This window comes from Miniopterus natalensis, chromosome 2 (assembly GCF_054644295.1).
Source record: "Miniopterus natalensis isolate mMinNat1 chromosome 2, mMinNat1.hap1, whole genome shotgun sequence".
Lineage (NCBI taxonomy): Eukaryota > Metazoa > Chordata > Mammalia > Chiroptera > Miniopteridae > Miniopterus > Miniopterus natalensis.
In genome coordinates, this window is record NC_142082.1 from 21,728,010 (window position 1) to 21,745,872 (window position 17,863).

Here is a 17,863-nt window from a genome sequence, read left to right on the forward strand (position 1 = left end):
CATTGCCTTTATAATTATTCAAAGTGTGTGTATACATTTTTAGGACACCCTGTATATATATAGAAAAACCTATAGACTCCGTATTAGAAACAATAAATAAGTACAGTATAATTACAGAATACAAAATCAATTTGCAAAAATCTGTGCTTCTAGGTACTAAAACAAATATCAGAGAGAGAACTAAAAAAAATCCCATTTGCAATTGCATCAAAAAGAATAAAATAAAAACAAATTAAGGGAGAACGTGTACATTGAAATCTACAGAAAGTTGTTGAAAAAAAATTAAGACATAAAGACATAGAAAGATACTCTGTGTTCATGGATTGGAGGAATTAACATTGTTAAAATATCCATATTGACTAAAGCAATCTACAGATTTAATGAAATCCCCATCAAAATTTGCACAGAGGTAGAACAAAAATCCTCAATTTTGAGCACAGAGAAGATAGATCAATTGAGATTATATATTCTAGGGGGGAGAAAGAAAAAGAATGGAGAGAAGTGAACAGAAACTAACAGGCCTGGAGGCACTATCAAATATAGCAACAGAAAGTTGGAGTACCAGGAAGTGAGGAAATAGATAAAAGGGCAGAAAGAATTCATGGCCAAAAATTTCTCACATTTGATGAAAAACATTTAAACATCCGGGAAGCTCTATGAATTCCATCTAGGATCAATTCAAAGAGAACCACTCAAAGACACATTATAAGAAAAGTGTTATAAGGCAAAGAAATATAGTCTTAAAAAAGAAGCAACAGAGAAGGGACTCATCATTTACAAGGAATCCTTAGTAAGTTTAATAATAACTGATTTTTCATCAGAGACCTTGGAGTCCATAAGATAGTAAGTTAAAATATTCAAAGTGGTGAAAGAAAAATGCCTGTCAACCAAAAGTTCTATATCTAGCTTATAGGTAAATAAAGAGAGTGTAATATAGACAAATACCTATTTTATAATTATATGTTTTAGTAGTATTTAAAGTTATGTAACAAAACATTAAAAGTATTTTTACCAGTATAACAATGGTAGCTGTTAGCTATAATTAACAGTGACTCTATTCTTCCTGTATTCCTAAATTTTATTTAATAATATGCATTTTAATTTAAATAAAAGAATAAGAAATGTTACATAATATATCATAAAACAATAACCTTGTTGTATAATCTTTCATATATTTTAGGTAGAATATGGATGTTTTATTTAAGCACATAGAAAAAAGATACCAGATTTAATATTCCTACTCAACTGTTAAGCAGTTCCTTTTCACAATTAGAAAAAATTCTACAGAAGTAATTTCATGGTATGTCATAGCATCAGAATTATTGCAGTTACCTGTGAACTTGAATAACCTTTATAGGTCTGATCTTTCTGCCAAATATTGCTGTAATTTTCTGCTAACACTGATATATCTGTATTGTCATTTTTTACTTGATAAATTATGTGCTTAAATCTTGCTGATGATTCCAATGGTTCAATTCCATAGCTGATATTTTCAAACTGAAGGAATCCCCTGAATATTTAAAAAGCAATGACATCAAAATCTTACAAATGATCCCATCCAAAGCTATAATCTAAAATATTATAAGAAATGATGAACCCTAGTAAGGAACATGTTTTAAACACATTTTTCCCCTATTTTTTTGTCTTCCATTAATAACTGTTACCACATCTGCCTTAGTTTTCCTTCACATATTCAGTAACTAAATAAATTGTAAAGTATTTTGTATTTTCTGAACAGTAATCACATTCATTCAAAATGTATAACTTAAGGCCAAGTATTAGCTGAGAAACAAGATATTTGTTGAAATTTTCAAGAATAAAATTCCTGTTCTTGCAGAGGTTAGGATAAGAGAAAGCAGGAATATAGAGTGGATATCTAAAGAGACTGATATAAATGAAAACCACGTTCAGAGAATGCCAATTTTCTGAGTTGAGTAAATTTTTAAATCAGGCAAGCAAAAACCAAACGTTAGAGAGTGTCTTATCTGCTCTGGACTCATCCTCCTCTGATAAACTTACCACCTTCCTCTTGTCATCATTAACGATGAAAATCACTTTTCTCTGCCCTTTACCTGAGGGAATTTTTTTCACCTATACCCCTATCTCTCCTTCCTTTGGCAACTATCAGCTTGTTCTCCATATCTATGGGTTTGTTTGTTTTGCTTTGTGTAGTCATTTGCTTTGGGTTTTTTTAGATTCCAAATTTAAATGAAGTCATGTGGTATTTGTGTTTCTCTGTCTGACTTATTCACTTAGCATAATACCCTCTAGGTCCACCCATGTTATCACAAATGGAAAGATTTCATTCTTTTTTATTGATGAGTAGTATTCCATTGTATATGTATCACATCTTCTTTATCCATTCACCTATTGATGGACACTTAGGGTGCTTGCATATTTTGGCTATTGTAATTAATGAAGTCAACATAGGGGGGCATGCGTCTTTTCAAGTTGGTGTTTTTGTTTCCTATGGATAAATATCCATAAGTGAAATTTCTGGGTTATATGGTAGCTCTATGTTTAATTTTTCAAATTAAATTTATTGTGGTGACATTGGTTGATAAGATTATATAGGATTCAAGTGTACAGTTTTCTGATACATGATCTGTATTTCATTGTGTACCCACCACCCAAAGTCAAATCTTGTTCTGTCACCATATATTTGACCACCTTTACCCTTTACTACCTGACACTTCCTTATTGTAACCAACATAGTATTATCTCTATGAGTTATTGTTTATTTTCTTGTTTATTTGTTGCTTTCAGTTTTATGTCCCACATGTGAGCAAAATCATATGGTTCTTGACTTTTTCTGTCTATTTCACTTAGAATGATATTCTCATGTTGTTCATGATATCCATTCTCATGATATCCATGTTGTCACAAGTGGCAGTATTTCATCTTTTCTTATGGCTGAGTAGTATTCCATTGTATATATGTACCACGACTTCTTTATCCAATCACCTATCAAAGGCCACTTCCGTTGTTTCCATGTCTTGGCCACCTTGAATAATGCTGCAATGAACATATGGGTGCATATATTTTTGAGAATAAATGTTTAATTTTTTGAGGTATGTCCATATTGTTTCCCATAGTGGATGCACCAATTTATAATCCCACCAACAGTGTGCAAGGGTTCCCTTTTCTCAGCATCTTCACCAGTACTTGATATTTGTCGATTTTTTGATGACAGCCATTCTGACAGTTGTGAAGTGATATCTCATTATGATTTTGATTTGCATTTCCCTGATGATTAGCAATGTTGAGCACCTTCCCATATGCCTGTTGGCTATCTGTATATCCCCTTTGGAGAAATGTCTATCAAGTCCTATGAAGTACCTTTTTAATTAGTTGTTTTATGTCTGATGTTGAGTATACTTTAAGTGTGAGCATACAATATGTGCCTGTTTGAATAACGAATTAATGTCATTTTCCATAACTCTTTAAGGTAACTGACAGATAACTCAGCTATAATGTTTAGGGAAATGTTCTAAACTTTCCTTTACTGACACTATCCTTTTATGCACAGTATCTTGAAAATACCCACAGTCAGGTTTCCCTGGAGTGATTTCATTTGAATAAGCACTAAGGTTCAGCTACTAATACTAACATAAAAAACATTAAGGTCATCATAAAGAAAACTTTCAGATTTGGATTCCCCTTAAACCTTCCCAGAATTGTGTGTGCTAGCCACTAAGTGTCATTTTGAAGTATATCCTAAGTTTTCCATGTGTAAATATTCTCTAAGATGTTATTACCTGAGACCAGAACATATGCTGAGTGTTGCAACTGAATTTGGAAAATCTGCAACATAACCTTGGTAATGGCAATGCATCTGAAAAACAGTATAGAAAGGCAAATAAATAAATTCTTTATGAATAAAATATGTATTGTCAAATATTATAGATGCTTCAAAATGTTAAAATAGTTTAAAATAAGATTGTGTCTTATACAGATTAATTAATACATATTTTCAAGGGAAAAAAGTTTTTGACAGCTCTCCTTTGAACCACCTAAGTGCCCATGAATATTACCTCAGCATTTCATCTTATTTCTATGTACAACAATCAACCACATAACATGTCATAATTATACAGAATAAAATATATTAAACTGCAAACATAGAACAAATATATCTCAATGGTAATGATATTCCTATTTTAATAAAGAAACATATAATAATAAATGTCTAAGACATCTGAGTCTTACCTTAAAATATGAAGAATCAGTATGCAAAGATCCAGTTTCATTAAATGTATAAACCAAAAAATTCCGGGATAAGAATGAGCTAAGAAACAATATCAACAACAACAACAAATGGCTGAGTAATGAATTTAATATGAATATAAACATTACACTAAAAAAATAAATGTGAAATTTATTAAAATCATATAATAAAATGCAGCAGTTAGAATAATTTTAGTGTGGAATAACAGTTTAAATTTATAGAACTGGTGTATCAGGCTTTCTTAACACTGAAATAAACTCTGTGTGAATCATCTGTACCAGATATCTGTGTGTGTGCTTGTGTACATCTTCATTCAAGAGTATTTACTGAGTGCCTACTGTCTGACAAATCCTCTTTTAGGCACTGGGATATAGCAATAAACAAAAGACAAAACCACTGATCTTCATAATAGTGAGGGACACATACTTCCAGCATATTAGATGATGATAAATAAAGCCTGGATGAGGGAATTTTGTTGCAAAATGTAGATAGGATGGCATGGGAGGCTCACAGATATAATGATGCATTAGATGATTAAAAACTTGAAAAACAAGCCCATGGATTTTACAGAAATGTTATTCTAGACAGAGTTAAGAGAAAACACAAAGACCCCGAGGCATAAATATATTTTGTGTATACAAAGAACAGCTAAAGGGCAATATGCCTAGAGTGAAATGTGGAAGAAAGACAAGAGATAGTCATAGATATGGTGTCAATGTGATGAGAAGCCACTGGAAGATTTTGAGCAGTAAATGAAAGATCAGACCAACATTTTAATAGAATCAGACTGAATGCTGTGTTGAGAATCATTTGCAGAAAGAGAGAAACCAGTTAGGCTGTTATAGTCATCCAGGCAAGATGTGTTGGTGGCTTGAAACAAGATAGTAGCAGTGGTGTAGGTCCAATTCTGAATATATTTTGAAGGTAGAACACATGGGATTTAATAATCCATTGAATATAGGGGTGGGGGAGACGTCAAGGGTTACTCTAAGGTTTTTGTCCTGAGAAACTGGAAGAATAGAGTTGTCATTTACTGAGATGACTGTGGAAAGGAGATATTTTGGGTGGATCAGAAGTACAGTTTAAATATGTTAAGCATGAAAATTCTATTAAACACTTGGGCCTGGCTGGGTGTGGCTCAGCAGTTAAGAGTCAACCTAGGATCCAGGCGATCGAGGTTGGATTCCCGGTCAGGGCACATGCCCGGGTTTTGGGCTTGATCCCGTCGGGGGATGTGCAGGAGGCAGCTGATCAATGACTCTCTCATCACTGATGTTTCTCTCTCTCTCTCTCCCTCTCCTTTCCTCTCTCTGAAATCAATAAAGATATATTAATACACACACACACACACACACACACACACACACACAGCACTCGGTTATCAAGTAAGTAGTCAGATAATTGAATATGGTATTCACTGGAAAGGAATAAAGTATAGATATAAGTTTGGAAATAATCAATACATAAATTGTATTTGAAGCCCTAGGGTTGGATGAAATGGCCAGGTGATTGAATATAGCTAGGAAGAAAACGAGCCTCAATAATAGCACCACGGAGTTCTCTGAGATTGGAGACATAAAAAATAATCTGAAAAACAGACAAATAGTTACTGTGAAAGTGTAAGCACAATGGTGTAAGAGTTAAACAAGAAGTCTGTGGTATTCTGGAAGTCAAATGAAGAAATTATTTTGTGGAGGAAACACTAATCAGTTATACAATATGTTGCCAATTGATCAAGAAAAATGAAGACTAAAAATTAACTGGCATTCAGAAACATGAAGATCATTGATTGTCTTATCAACAGACAATTTCAATGGCGTTGTAAAGACATTAAAGACTAACCTGAGTTTAATGGTCCTAAATTAGATGAGAAGAGTCATGAATTAAATAAAGATACGTTTCTCCAGACTTATTCAACTATAAAGATGCAGGTGGACAAAATGCAGTTGTTATAAATATATATTTTCAGAGAGGCAGGTAGAGAAGAGGCTGTTTGAGTCCATTTATATGAAATGCTGAGAAAATACACTTACAAAAAGTACATGAATTGTTACTTGGAGTGGTGGTAGGGAACTAGGATTAAACGTGAAATGGCATGAGAGACCTTACGTGGGGAATGAAATGTTCTAAAAATGATTTATGGTTGATGGTTGCAATACTACATAAAATTATTAAAATTATTTATTTATACACTTGACCAAGTTTTATGATATATAAAGTATGCCTTATAAAGTTCAAAATAAATACACACATAATACATTCATAAGATGTATGCCACTAGTTGAATTTCCTACCAATAACCACTCAATGTGTTAACTATGTTTGAGCTCCCATCAGACATACTTATTATTTGTAACAATTCTTGGGTTCAGTGGCTTTATATTCAATTAAAGACTTAAAAATATATAGCTTATTTCTAAATTTGAAAATAAAAAGCTGAATAATTTAATGCAACAATCTCATACATCTAAGATTCAAGACCTAATAAATCCTACATTAAATGTCAGAGGGATGGAGGGGGGTGGGGGGATGGAGGGGGAGAGAGTAACCAAAGAATTTATATGCATATATGCACAACCCAAGGATACAGACAATGGTGGGGAGAGTGACTGGGGAGGGGGAAGGAACGGGGGGGAATGGGTCATTGGGGAGAAAAAGGGACATCTGTAATACTTTAAAAAAATAAAATAAAATAAAATAATAAAATAAAATAAAATAAAAATGGATTGATTAAACAGCCTGCATTTTTCTTCATTATTATATTTAAATAGTAACAAAAACTTTTTAAAAGTAAAATCTAAGCTTTAAGAAAAAAATCTTCTTACCGTTCTGTGAGATGCAGAGTGTAGGGTTTATTATTAATTGTAATGATATAAATCACCTAAAATAAAGCAAATCAATAAAAATGATTTAGTAAATGAAAAATATACAAAGTAAAACTTTTTCACCCCTGTCAAAAAAAGACTCAATTCATTTTAAAAATTAACATATTCTGCAGAATTTATTATTCTAAATAGAAGGAATTTATTATAATAATAAATTCACAACTAGGGTAATGAATTTAATCTGTAGGGATGGCTTTTTGAAAGGAAAAAACTGAAGGTCACATTTTGAAAATATATAATTTTAGCATTATTAATACTATAGATTAATCATTTCTCTCTGAAAAATATACATTTTTCTGGTGAAGATGAATGAGACAAGGCTGCAGGCTAACATTCTGTGCTAAATCCAATGAAACAAAGACAAATTTATAAATACACATATACATACATGCCATTGATACCATTGCAGTTAACCTAATTATTAATAACAAGAAAGGAGCAAAGGGACAGCTAAATATTATAGGTATGTCATTTTTGCAGCTTTGCCAGAAAGCTGCAGTTGAACACTCCTCGGAGTGCCACCAATCTATTCCCCACAGATCACTGGGGGAAGGGACTGGACAAGGAGAGAATACACTCATGACCAGTAAAGCCTGGGTGACATAGGGAAGGTACTTGCCTATCAGTCACACCTGGGAACAGGTCATTGACCAGAGTAGGCGTGGCCACTGCAAGCTCAGGAAGATTTGAGATATTAAATCTCCTGAACAAAGAGTTTCACTCTCTTGGCTCCTGGCTCTCTTGATTTGTGCTCTTGGTCACTCTTGGTTCTCTTGCATTTGCCCACATGGCCCATAGCCATGTAGACCCCATACAATAGACTGATGGGCGGCAACTAGCCTAATGCTAAACTGGACCCAGCTCCAACATAGAATGGAAACTCTGGCTTTGCTGCTAGCTCTATGAATCCCCAGCTGCACTTCTTCCAGGACTGGATTAAGGGAAATGGGACTTTGGAACCTCTGAGATGTAATTCCACCCAAATAAAAATCATTCATCCTCCCATGTGAGGATGAAAATTCTTTTTCTCAAGATATAAGGACACCATCCTCAGCATTCAGTGCGGAAAGGGATACCCCACTTCTACTGATAACACTACCAATACACCTGGAGCCACTTCGTAATCCTCTCCATATATAAACTGTGAGGGAAAAAGGACCTGAGAAATGGATACTAGTGAGAAATGCTGCAGTTCCAGGAATAAGAGCTTTAATACAGCACAGATTGAGTTATAACAGTTCTCATCCTAATGTGGTGACATCCAGGAATAGGAGTGACTCTGAGGATGTTTACAGAGTGAGTCAGTGGACTGTCTCCACAAAGGCAGACAGACCTCTCTGCTAGCAAATCCACAATTTCTTTTCAAGAAGAAACAATTTTAAGAAAGATATCTGATTTTAAGGGAAGGGAGCCTGTGAGCCTGTGAGAGGGTAGTGCTGCTTATGCCTAGAAACACCCAGGAAGTACAAGAAGCCCACAGACTCAGAGACCAGATGCCTAATAACCCAGAACTGAAAGTGTAATACTGGGCATGAGGCAGGATAGCAAGAAGCTAGGAAAATCCCTTGACAAGTAGAATGGGAAAACTGAGACAGGTAGCTAAACAAACTGGCCAAGCAATTTACAGCCAGATACAGAACATCACCTTCCCAGAGATAATATCTAGGCCTCGGTTGTATTTCAGCCTCAGGCTTAGAAAAGTAGCAAAACCAGGTGGGTGACTTCAGGACCAGCTGCAATAACAAATGATCCCTTGCCCTGGCACTGACCAATCAGTAGAGACAAGACCTTGAAAAAGCACACCTGGAAAACTGATGAATATTGTGCTGAAACCCTCCCCTGAGACCTCTAAGATTCCCACCTGCAAGGGAGAGGAAAAACTCTCAAGACAAAGGACCCTGCCTGTGCTCTCTCTCTGGGGAGCACACCAACGCCTTTCCCTTTCCCTTCTTCTTCCCCCCACAGACCTGCATCTCCTAAACAATAAGGGCCCCCAGGAGACTTGCAACTAGGGAAGCAATGGGAAGCAGCAGCTTGTCCTGGACTAACCTCCTGAACCTGTCTCCAAGGTCCTCTTTTTTCTGACTTCCCAGTGAGCTAAAACAGCCCTGCCTCTGCTCATTTCTTCCTCTAACATTTTTATAGGACCAAAGCAGTCCAGCCTACACTCTCCTGTTGCTTCTTCTATGCTAAGCCCCTTGCTTCATTGTCTCGAGCTTTAATAAGCATACCCTCAATGTCACCCGGACTCATGTTGTGAACTCTTTTCTGCACAAAGTCAAGAACCCACACACCCTACTGTCTGGCCCTAGGCAGACTCAGGGCCAAGTCCTTTGTCCAGTAACAGGCCTATCAAGTATTCCTTACTCTCCCTTTCTACCTCTTCTCTTTCCCAGTTTAGTGGGTTTCACCAGTGCCCTCAGGCCACAAACCTCTTTACCCTTTTGCCAAGAGACTAAAGATTTTACATCATAAAGGCGGTAGAAGAGATGAGTTTAGATAGAGTTTCTGAAAGGGCAGATGTTTCTCCAGATCCTGAGAGAAATCTGTTATTGTAATTTTCTTACAAACTCCTAGACAAAATCAATGAGTGTCTGAAAGTAAATAACAAAGGTTTGCCAAACTTATCCTGTATTACTTTAATATAATAATAATGACATATCTCTTAAAAAAATGCAGAACCAATCTCAGAATGTGCCCCTCAGGAGGATGCTCTAACAACAGACAGAAACTACAAAATCCCTACAAGAAAAAAAGGTGTGGAAAACAGGAGTTTTGAATATAAACAAATTATCCTAATGGACATCTATAGTACATGACACAAAACAACTGCATAATATATACAGAAACACACACTGGAGTCAAATGCATTATCTGAACATGGTGAAATTCAATTAAAAATCAGTACCAAGAGGATATCTAAGAAAAGCCCAAATATACACACTTCAAAATTTCCCATAGGTCAATGGAGAAACAACAAGGGAAATTAAAAACCATGTTATATTAAAATATTATAAATGCATGTTACATAAAATTTATGTAGTGAAGTGACATCAGTGTAAATCAGAGTAACAACCACCCAAAATTCTCTTCTACGTAAACCCAACATGAGAACTGAAAAAACTGGTAGAATCAACCTCTTCAGATATCTAGAAATTAATTAAAGGCTTACAATATTCTGGAGAGTGTTTAATCAAGAAAAATAGCTGATCTTAGTAAAAACATTAATATTTGGGAGATTTGAATTTGCCCTAGTCTGTTCTTTCATTAATTGAAAACTAATAGAAAGCATTTGCAGTGAATACCAGCAGACTAGAAACCTCTGACAAAATCAGAACGTGGCTGGAGCATTTTCAAAATCTCATTTCCAGAGAAGTGTCAAGATTTCACCTTTGTGGTTCTTAGAAGACCCACTCCAAGCTTGCCTGTATTTGACATAAATTAAATTGCACCTAATGTCAAAATCTTTTTCCCAAAGGCATTTGCTGAAAACTACAGAACTTTTTTTTTTTAACTTTCACAGTTGCCTGATGCAGTGAATAACGGTAGGGCAAACAATAGACCAACCAAAAAACTTAAAAGGACCATATAATTTCACTTATATGTAGAATCTAATGAACAAAATAAACTAACAAACAAAATAGAAACAGGCTCACAGATATAGCAAACAAACTGACAGCTGTTAGAGGGGAAGGCAGTTGGGGAGCTGGGTGAAAAGGTGAAGGGATTAAGCAATGGGGGAAAAAACAACTCATAGACACAGATAACAGTATGGTGATTAGCAGAGGGAAGGGGGGTTTGGTTGGGGGGATGAAGAGGGTAAAAGGGGATTAAATGTTGATGGAAGGAGACTTGACTTGGGGTGGTGAACACACAAAACAATACACAGATGATGCATTATGAATTGCACACCTGAAACCTAGATAATTTTATTGACCAATGTCACCCCAATAAATTCAATAAAAATTTTTAAAAAGGAAAAGCTGTATAATGAAAAGTTCACATGAAGCTTTGGGAAATTATGACAAGTTCCTGGGTATCTAAAAGACCTCACACACTATGCGCATGCCCAAGGGTGTACACATGCATAGGACAGACCTGAAAAGACCCTAAACTCTCAACTCTTGAGGCTCTGTGCAAACAGGAATTGAAATGATAAGCATAGTTGTTAAATTCCTGGCTGAATGACAAAATGTAAACAGAGAGTCTCAGCAAAGACTGAGAGACTTACTGGCCAAGCATTTCAAGAATTCTCTACCTGATCATTAACCCTCCAATAAGATAATAGAATAAAGACATCAGTGGCTACACACAATAAAGGATACAGATTTTAGAGAACCAGTGAAAAAACTCACAAACTAAATAACTAAAACAAATAGCAATAATATTTGGAGGGGAAGAAGTATCTGATTTCCAGAGTTTACCACAATATATTATTTGGAATGACCAGTCTCAGTTGTAAACAAATTACGAGACGTGAAAAAGACTAAGAGAGTATGGTCCAGGAAAAAGGCCATCAGTGAATACTGTTTTGGGGGAAGATTAGATGTTGAATTTACTAAAAAATTGCTTTAAATTAGGTATTTTAAATAATTTCAAAGAGCTAAAGAAACAGTGTATAAACAACTAAAGGAAAGTATAATGATTTCTCATTAACTACCGAATATCTATAAAGACATAGAAATTATGAAATAGGAATAAATAGAATTTCTGATATTAAAACAATACCTAAACAACAAATTAAAACAACTATGAGATAGCATCATAAAAAAGACAAGAGGTAACAAATGCTCATGTGATGTTGAAAAACGGGTACACTTGTGCACCATTGGTGGAAATGAAATTGGTACATTTATTCTGATTCTCAAAAAATTAAAAAATTAACTAGTATATAATCTGGCAATCATATTTCTTGGAATATATCCAAAGGAAGCAACATTATCTCAAGTGGTATCTCTACTTCTATATTCACTGCATTATTCACAACAGTCAAGACATGGAAAAAACCTGTTTGTCAACAGAGAATAAAGAAAAGTGGCATATGTATACAATTGAATATTGTTCAGCATTAAAAAAGAAAGGAATGTTGCCATTTGCAACAATATGGATGCGCCTAAAGGGCCTTATGCTAGGTGGGAATGGACAAATACTGCATGGTACCACCAATATGTGATACCATACATCGGCTTGCCATGTAGGATATATATACACAGGCTACACATACACTTTTACAAATTAAATCAATACACAGAATCAAGTTGAAATAAAAAATAATAAAAATCATTCAAGCAGTCAGAAAAAAAATGCATAAGTATTTTCAGAGTTATAAGGATGTCCTGAGACTTCTCACCAGAAACTATGCAGGAACAAGATAAATCGTCTGAATCTTTAAAGCAAGAGAGAGAAAGAAAAAAAAGAAAATCAAATGCTGAGAGTTTTCATCAAACAACAAATCTAAAGAAAATTTTAAAAGATGCGCTTCAGGAAGAAGAAAATACAATATCACATACAGTGTGATCACACAAAGTAATGAAAATTACCAGGAGTATTGAATACATGGATAACTCATAATTTTATTCATTTTAAATCTAAACACAATTTACAATTTAAAAGAAATATATTAACAAGTATTCTTGAGTTTATAACATGGGGAGACTATACCTATGATAACAGCACAAAGAATAGAAAAATACAAAAATTACATTATTTTAAAATTTTACATATATGACACTGTACAATGTTATTTGAAGGTAATCCTTGATAAGCTAAAGATCCACATGGTGAAATGATTATAGGTTGATAAAAAAATAGAAAAAGAAAATTGAATGTAAAGAGGAATATCAATAAGTGTTCAATAATTCAGAAGAAGTAAGGAAAGAAGGTCTTGACTCCAGCTGACACACTCTCAAGTTTCTGAGCTGAATGGTGCCGCTGGCTTTACTCTGTGAATGGTCAGTTCTGCCTGTTAGACTTTCTTCTGAAGAGTTGCTGGGCTATGCAGCTTTCAGGTTTCTGACACCAGAACTGTAAAAAGAAACTGAAGCACAATAATTTCAAAGAATTTATTTGAGCAAACAACAATTTGGATCAGGTAGCATCAAAAACAAAATGCTTAGGGGCACTCTGTGGGCGGGGGTTAGGGCAGAACTTTTTATAGGAAAGACATAGAAGCATAGCAACTTTTAAAATTGCCTGTGCTTTCACTAGCTGTTTTATTTGGGAAAATCTAGGTTTTTTTGGCTCTTTATGATTAGGTGTTCTTGAGTTTCATTTTTCTGAGATTTGAGAAAATCTAGTTGGCTATTTATGAATTGTTCTTGAGTGTTTTCTCAGATTCTAGTGCACTGATTCTGCCTTAGGTTTTGCTTATGCAGGTGACTAAAGACACTAGAGCCACCCCAGACTAATGGCCTCCTTGTTTCACTACTCTAAATGTATACAGATATAAAATGTATACATAAAGTCAATAATCAGCTGAAATAGTTATTTTGTTTAGATGGTTCTCCCTAAACCTTTCCACAACTTAGCCTTAATATATACATATATATCGCTCTTGTCTTCTGCTGTCATCTATAATTTCAATACTTGCTTCAGAATGCAGCTTTGATTAATGCCTATTATGACCTAACATAAATTGACTTATATAAAGGTTGAGAAATATATATGTATAATTATTATAATATATTAAATATTATCATATTATATATATATATATACATATATACATATATATATATACATATATATGAAATGTACAAAGACTGAGAAGTAAAAAAGCAGCCCTGATATTGGAAGCTGGCTTGATACTACCAGCTAGCCTTGGTGTTCTGCTGTCGGATATAAACATTTTCACAGGACATCATCACACACAGCCACTGTGAGGTTAAGTGTGGATCAAGATAAAAACAAAACCACTTTATAGTCATGCCTGACTACAAATAAACTGTAAACATTTTCTGTGTAAGAAGAAAAGAGCAAATATGCCCTAATGGACTAACAAGAGTGGCTGTTTCTTCTTAACAATTACAGATGTAGAATTTTTCTAGTCTTCCCTTTTTCTAGATAAGATTTACTAAGACATACAATCATAAAATTAGCCCTACTTCCTGGCTACATCCAAACCAGAGCAAAGGCCTGCTTCATCAAACCTCTCCCAAATCCCCTAGCAGAGGCTGAAATCTTTTAAAGCTCTCTAACACACTCTTACTGAGATGCCCCATGGTTTCCCATGGTGTGTGTTGCGCCCCCACTGCAGTGATTAATAAACCTAACTTGTTAAATACAGGTGCATTCCCCCATGGCCTTTGGTAGGAAGGCGTTGAAAGGAGGTCAGCTCTCCTCAACTCCTGGGGAGTTTTTCCCCAGCACCTATAGCTTCCACAAATATGTTTAGATAAACCTTAGAAGGTTGGACACCTGCATAAGTGCTGCAATACCTCCAAATCAAAGCCATTGCTTTAGTAGAATATGTGGTTATCATAACAAACTGGGAGTCCATGGAAAAAGAATCCTTTGTATGTTTAATAATAAAAATAGACACAAGGAAACCAGGAATTAAAGGAAGAGAACAAGACAGATAAAAGGAGACCTACTGTAAGAAATTAAAGAACATTCATCATATTCTATCACAGGAAAAATGGCTTCTGGAATTGCATAAAGGCAATTAAAAAAACATAAATAGGTATTAAATACTTCATAGTAAAAGCATCTCATGTCCTGCATAGTTGCTGTAGGCTTTGGGATAGGAAATTTGAATTAAACAATTTAACATTGAAAGTGATCATGCAATGGCAGTATAAAAATTCTTATAAATCAGAAAAAAACCCTTTTCTATAAACAAATTTTCAACTGAAAGTAGTACTTGTAATGGAATTGGAATCATAAATTAAAAATTAGGTTCCATGTCCTGAATGTTGTAGCTTTGATGCCCTTAATATTTTTAATCCTCTTTATTAAATACATGTATATGATATATATTTATCATTTATATCACATGTATATCCATATTTTCCTTTAGAAGGTTAATCTGAGAATTAAATGAGATTAGTGTATGAAAATACAGCTCTCTGAAGAAAAGCAAGTTTATTGTTTTCAATTATAATTTTATATACACTTTATTTTTATTATTCAGTAATAGAAAATCATGGTAGGTTCCATTACAGTGTGACAAAAATAGAGGTAATAAATTCTTAATTTTTTACTTACTCTTATCTCAGAAATTGTTCCTTTAACATGATTTTTTTTTTTTTTTTTCAGAGTTACCATGTATTGACCACACCGATTTAAGTACATGGGAATCTAAACCCCTGCAGTATTACTTCTGGTTTGCAACATAAAACATAACTGTGCCAACTTGAAATATTCAGAACTAAATGCCTTCAACTTAATTCCTTTTTTATATGGCAGCTAAGCATTTTTTAACTTTGTTTTCCAATTAATTTATTTCATTGTAATTTAAAAATATATATATATCTATTGATTTCAGAGAGAGGAAGAGAAAGGGAGAAAGAAAGATAGAAACATCAATGAAAGTCACTGATCGGATGCCTCCTGCTTGCCCCTGGCTGCGGATGGAGCCTGAAACCCAGACATGCGCCCCGACTCAGAATCGAACCTCTATCTCCTGGATCATAGGTTGATGCTCAACCGCTGAACCATGCCAGCCGGGCTATTGTAATCTTTTTTGTCATAATAGGGAAAATGTGACATTTTTCTTTTTCTTTTCTTTTTTTCCTCCTTTGACCATACTTCTAAGTCTGATGCTTCTGGTTCAAAATTTTGTAGGTCTAAAGTTTGCTCAAGACCAATTTCTCTGTTGCTGGACCACTGTTATACTTATTTCATACTGATTTTTTTTTTTCTACCAGTATTTTTTTTAAAATTATGAACAAGTATGTCAGAGAGATGAGGAGATGAAGGGAAGGGCACAGGAGTTAGCAATGGAGGTGTAATAAAGGGAGGGTCAAAATATACTAAAATAAAACAAAACAGTGAAAACATTTTGCTTTGCAAATTAATAGAAATCAGTATAATCTGACTTTGTATTCAGAGGTAAATTAAAAGTCTTAAAATTCTAAATTGTAAAACAAATATTTCCAATAATTTACCTGCTTCTCTGTACTTTCACTCTCATTTGACCTTATTTTCCGTGGAACTGTGACGTGCAGAAATATTCCTTCAGAATCTGCAGTAAGAAAACGAGTCTCTTGTTGTTTTGCGACAACAATCATCTCAGGGAAGCATGGGTTCTTACCTGAGTCCACGGTGGGTCTAAAATTGTCAACACATTTATTAACATTTGCCCTAGCTCCTTCTTGGTCCAAAGCTTTCACTACCATGACATTGAAAACGGCTAAGATACAAACAAACAGAAATGAGACACAGCAGTTCCACAGGCCCGTCTTGTTCCTCAGGACCCTTTGGGGCTGTTTCCCTCCGGACTCGGAGGAGTAAATTGAGAGCAGTGCGCACACCCCTAAAGCCCGCGGCTACAGGGTGCGTGAGCCAAGAGGACAAGCTGAGTCTCAGCTCCCGAGCCCCTGGACCCTTGATGCAGCGCCCACTCCCTGGCTAACATCATCAGTCACCTCCGCCGGCCCGGGGTGGGGGGCCGGCAGCCAAGGCACAGCAGGGCACCCAGGCAGGGCGCAGCGGGGGACCCAGGCAGGGCGCAGCGGGGGACCCCAGAGCTCCAGGAACTTTGTCTCCAGAAAAAGCCCAGCCCTGCTCAGAGGCGAAAGAGAAGGCAGTCCAGGCTCCCGTGGTCTCACCCATGTGGGCATGCAGCCTTCCGAGCTCAGCGAGCAGCGCCAGGAGGAGGAGCATGGCCCGGCCGGAGCGCAGGGCACAGCCAGGGCCAACAGCCGTTGGGCAGCTCTGAGGCTCGCGGGCGGGAACGCGCGGAGCTGCGGCGGGGCGCCGGGCCCTGGGCGCCCGCGGCTCCTCTCTGCATAGCTGGCTCACCCCCGGGACCCTGACTGGCTGGGCAGCTGCCACAGGTCTGGGGAGCCAGGGGCCTCAGCGTTTTGGCACAACTGGTTTGTTGTGGGTGAACTTACATTGTTTAAACCCTTCAGTAGTGGCCTAGGGGCAGATAAACATGATTGGCTTTCCTGGTCAAGTTCTTGGTAATTTCTTTTATTCATGTCACAGTTTTCTGGCATGTTTTACTTACTGTGGTGGGGGAGAAAGGAAAGTAGCAATCTTCACTATGTGCAGGAGACATTTTCTACTTCCTGGTCCTGCTGAATTTCGTTTATCATCTTCGCAAAGAAAGAAAAATCAAGATTGTTAAACTTGATCTTGGATAAGGCAATTAAAAAGCCCCCCCCCCCTTTTTTCCCCAATTGTGTGCCTATTCTTACAGTATTAGATTATAATTGATTGAAGAAAGGAAAGAAACTTTAAAGTGCAGCCTAAGTGTGTTTTGTTCACAGTTGCTCTGAGCACTAGCAAGGAACTTATAGAGATGGGAAGGGCAGAAAGTCAAACTGAGAAAGGAAACGTGACCCCACAGTATTAGAAAGAACCTGCAATGTCTTTGAATTTTCTGACCAATATCTTACACTGCACATGTCCGAAACCTAACTCAACTTCTATCCCGCCTTTCACCCAAGCCTACTTTTATCCCAGTACACTCCACTGAAAAAATTGTGTCAACAGAGGCAAAAACAAACTCTGGTAGGCCTAAAACTTGAACCTGGCAGATAGTAGTACATCTGGGAAACTGATCCTCACAAGTTATTATTAA

General features: G+C 36.0%; 1 protein-coding gene across 1 annotated transcript; it reads right to left on the bottom strand.

The window, feature by feature from the left end:
* Positions 1-1,305: 1,305 nt before the first annotated feature.
* Positions 1,306-16,938, bottom strand: LOC107523950 (disintegrin and metalloproteinase domain-containing protein 18-like). Its single transcript, XM_016195646.2, has 6 exons — positions 16,884-16,938; positions 16,221-16,297; positions 7,054-7,109; positions 4,210-4,288; positions 3,759-3,835; positions 1,306-1,510 (listed from the first exon to the last, which is right to left on the bottom strand). Exons 1-6 carry the CDS (start codon positions 16,936-16,938, stop codon positions 1,306-1,308), a joined length of 549 nt encoding a protein of 182 aa, XP_016051132.2.
* Positions 16,939-17,863: the final 925 nt, after the last annotated feature.

Bases quoted from the DNA above. Each gene is read 5' to 3' on its own strand.
- LOC107523950 (XM_016195646.2), bottom strand. From the start codon at position 16,938: ATGCTCCTCCTCCTGGCGCTGCTCGCTGAGCTCGGAAGGCTGCATGCC. The intron at 4,289-7,053 runs GTAAGAAGATTT...ATTGTTTCTTAG, and splicing joins ACTCTGCATCTCACAGAACG to CTCATTCTTATCCCGGAATT. The intron at 3,836-4,209 runs GTAAGACTCAGA...ACTGTTTTTCAG, and splicing joins CTGATTCTTCATATTTTAAG to ATGCATTGCCATTACCAAGG.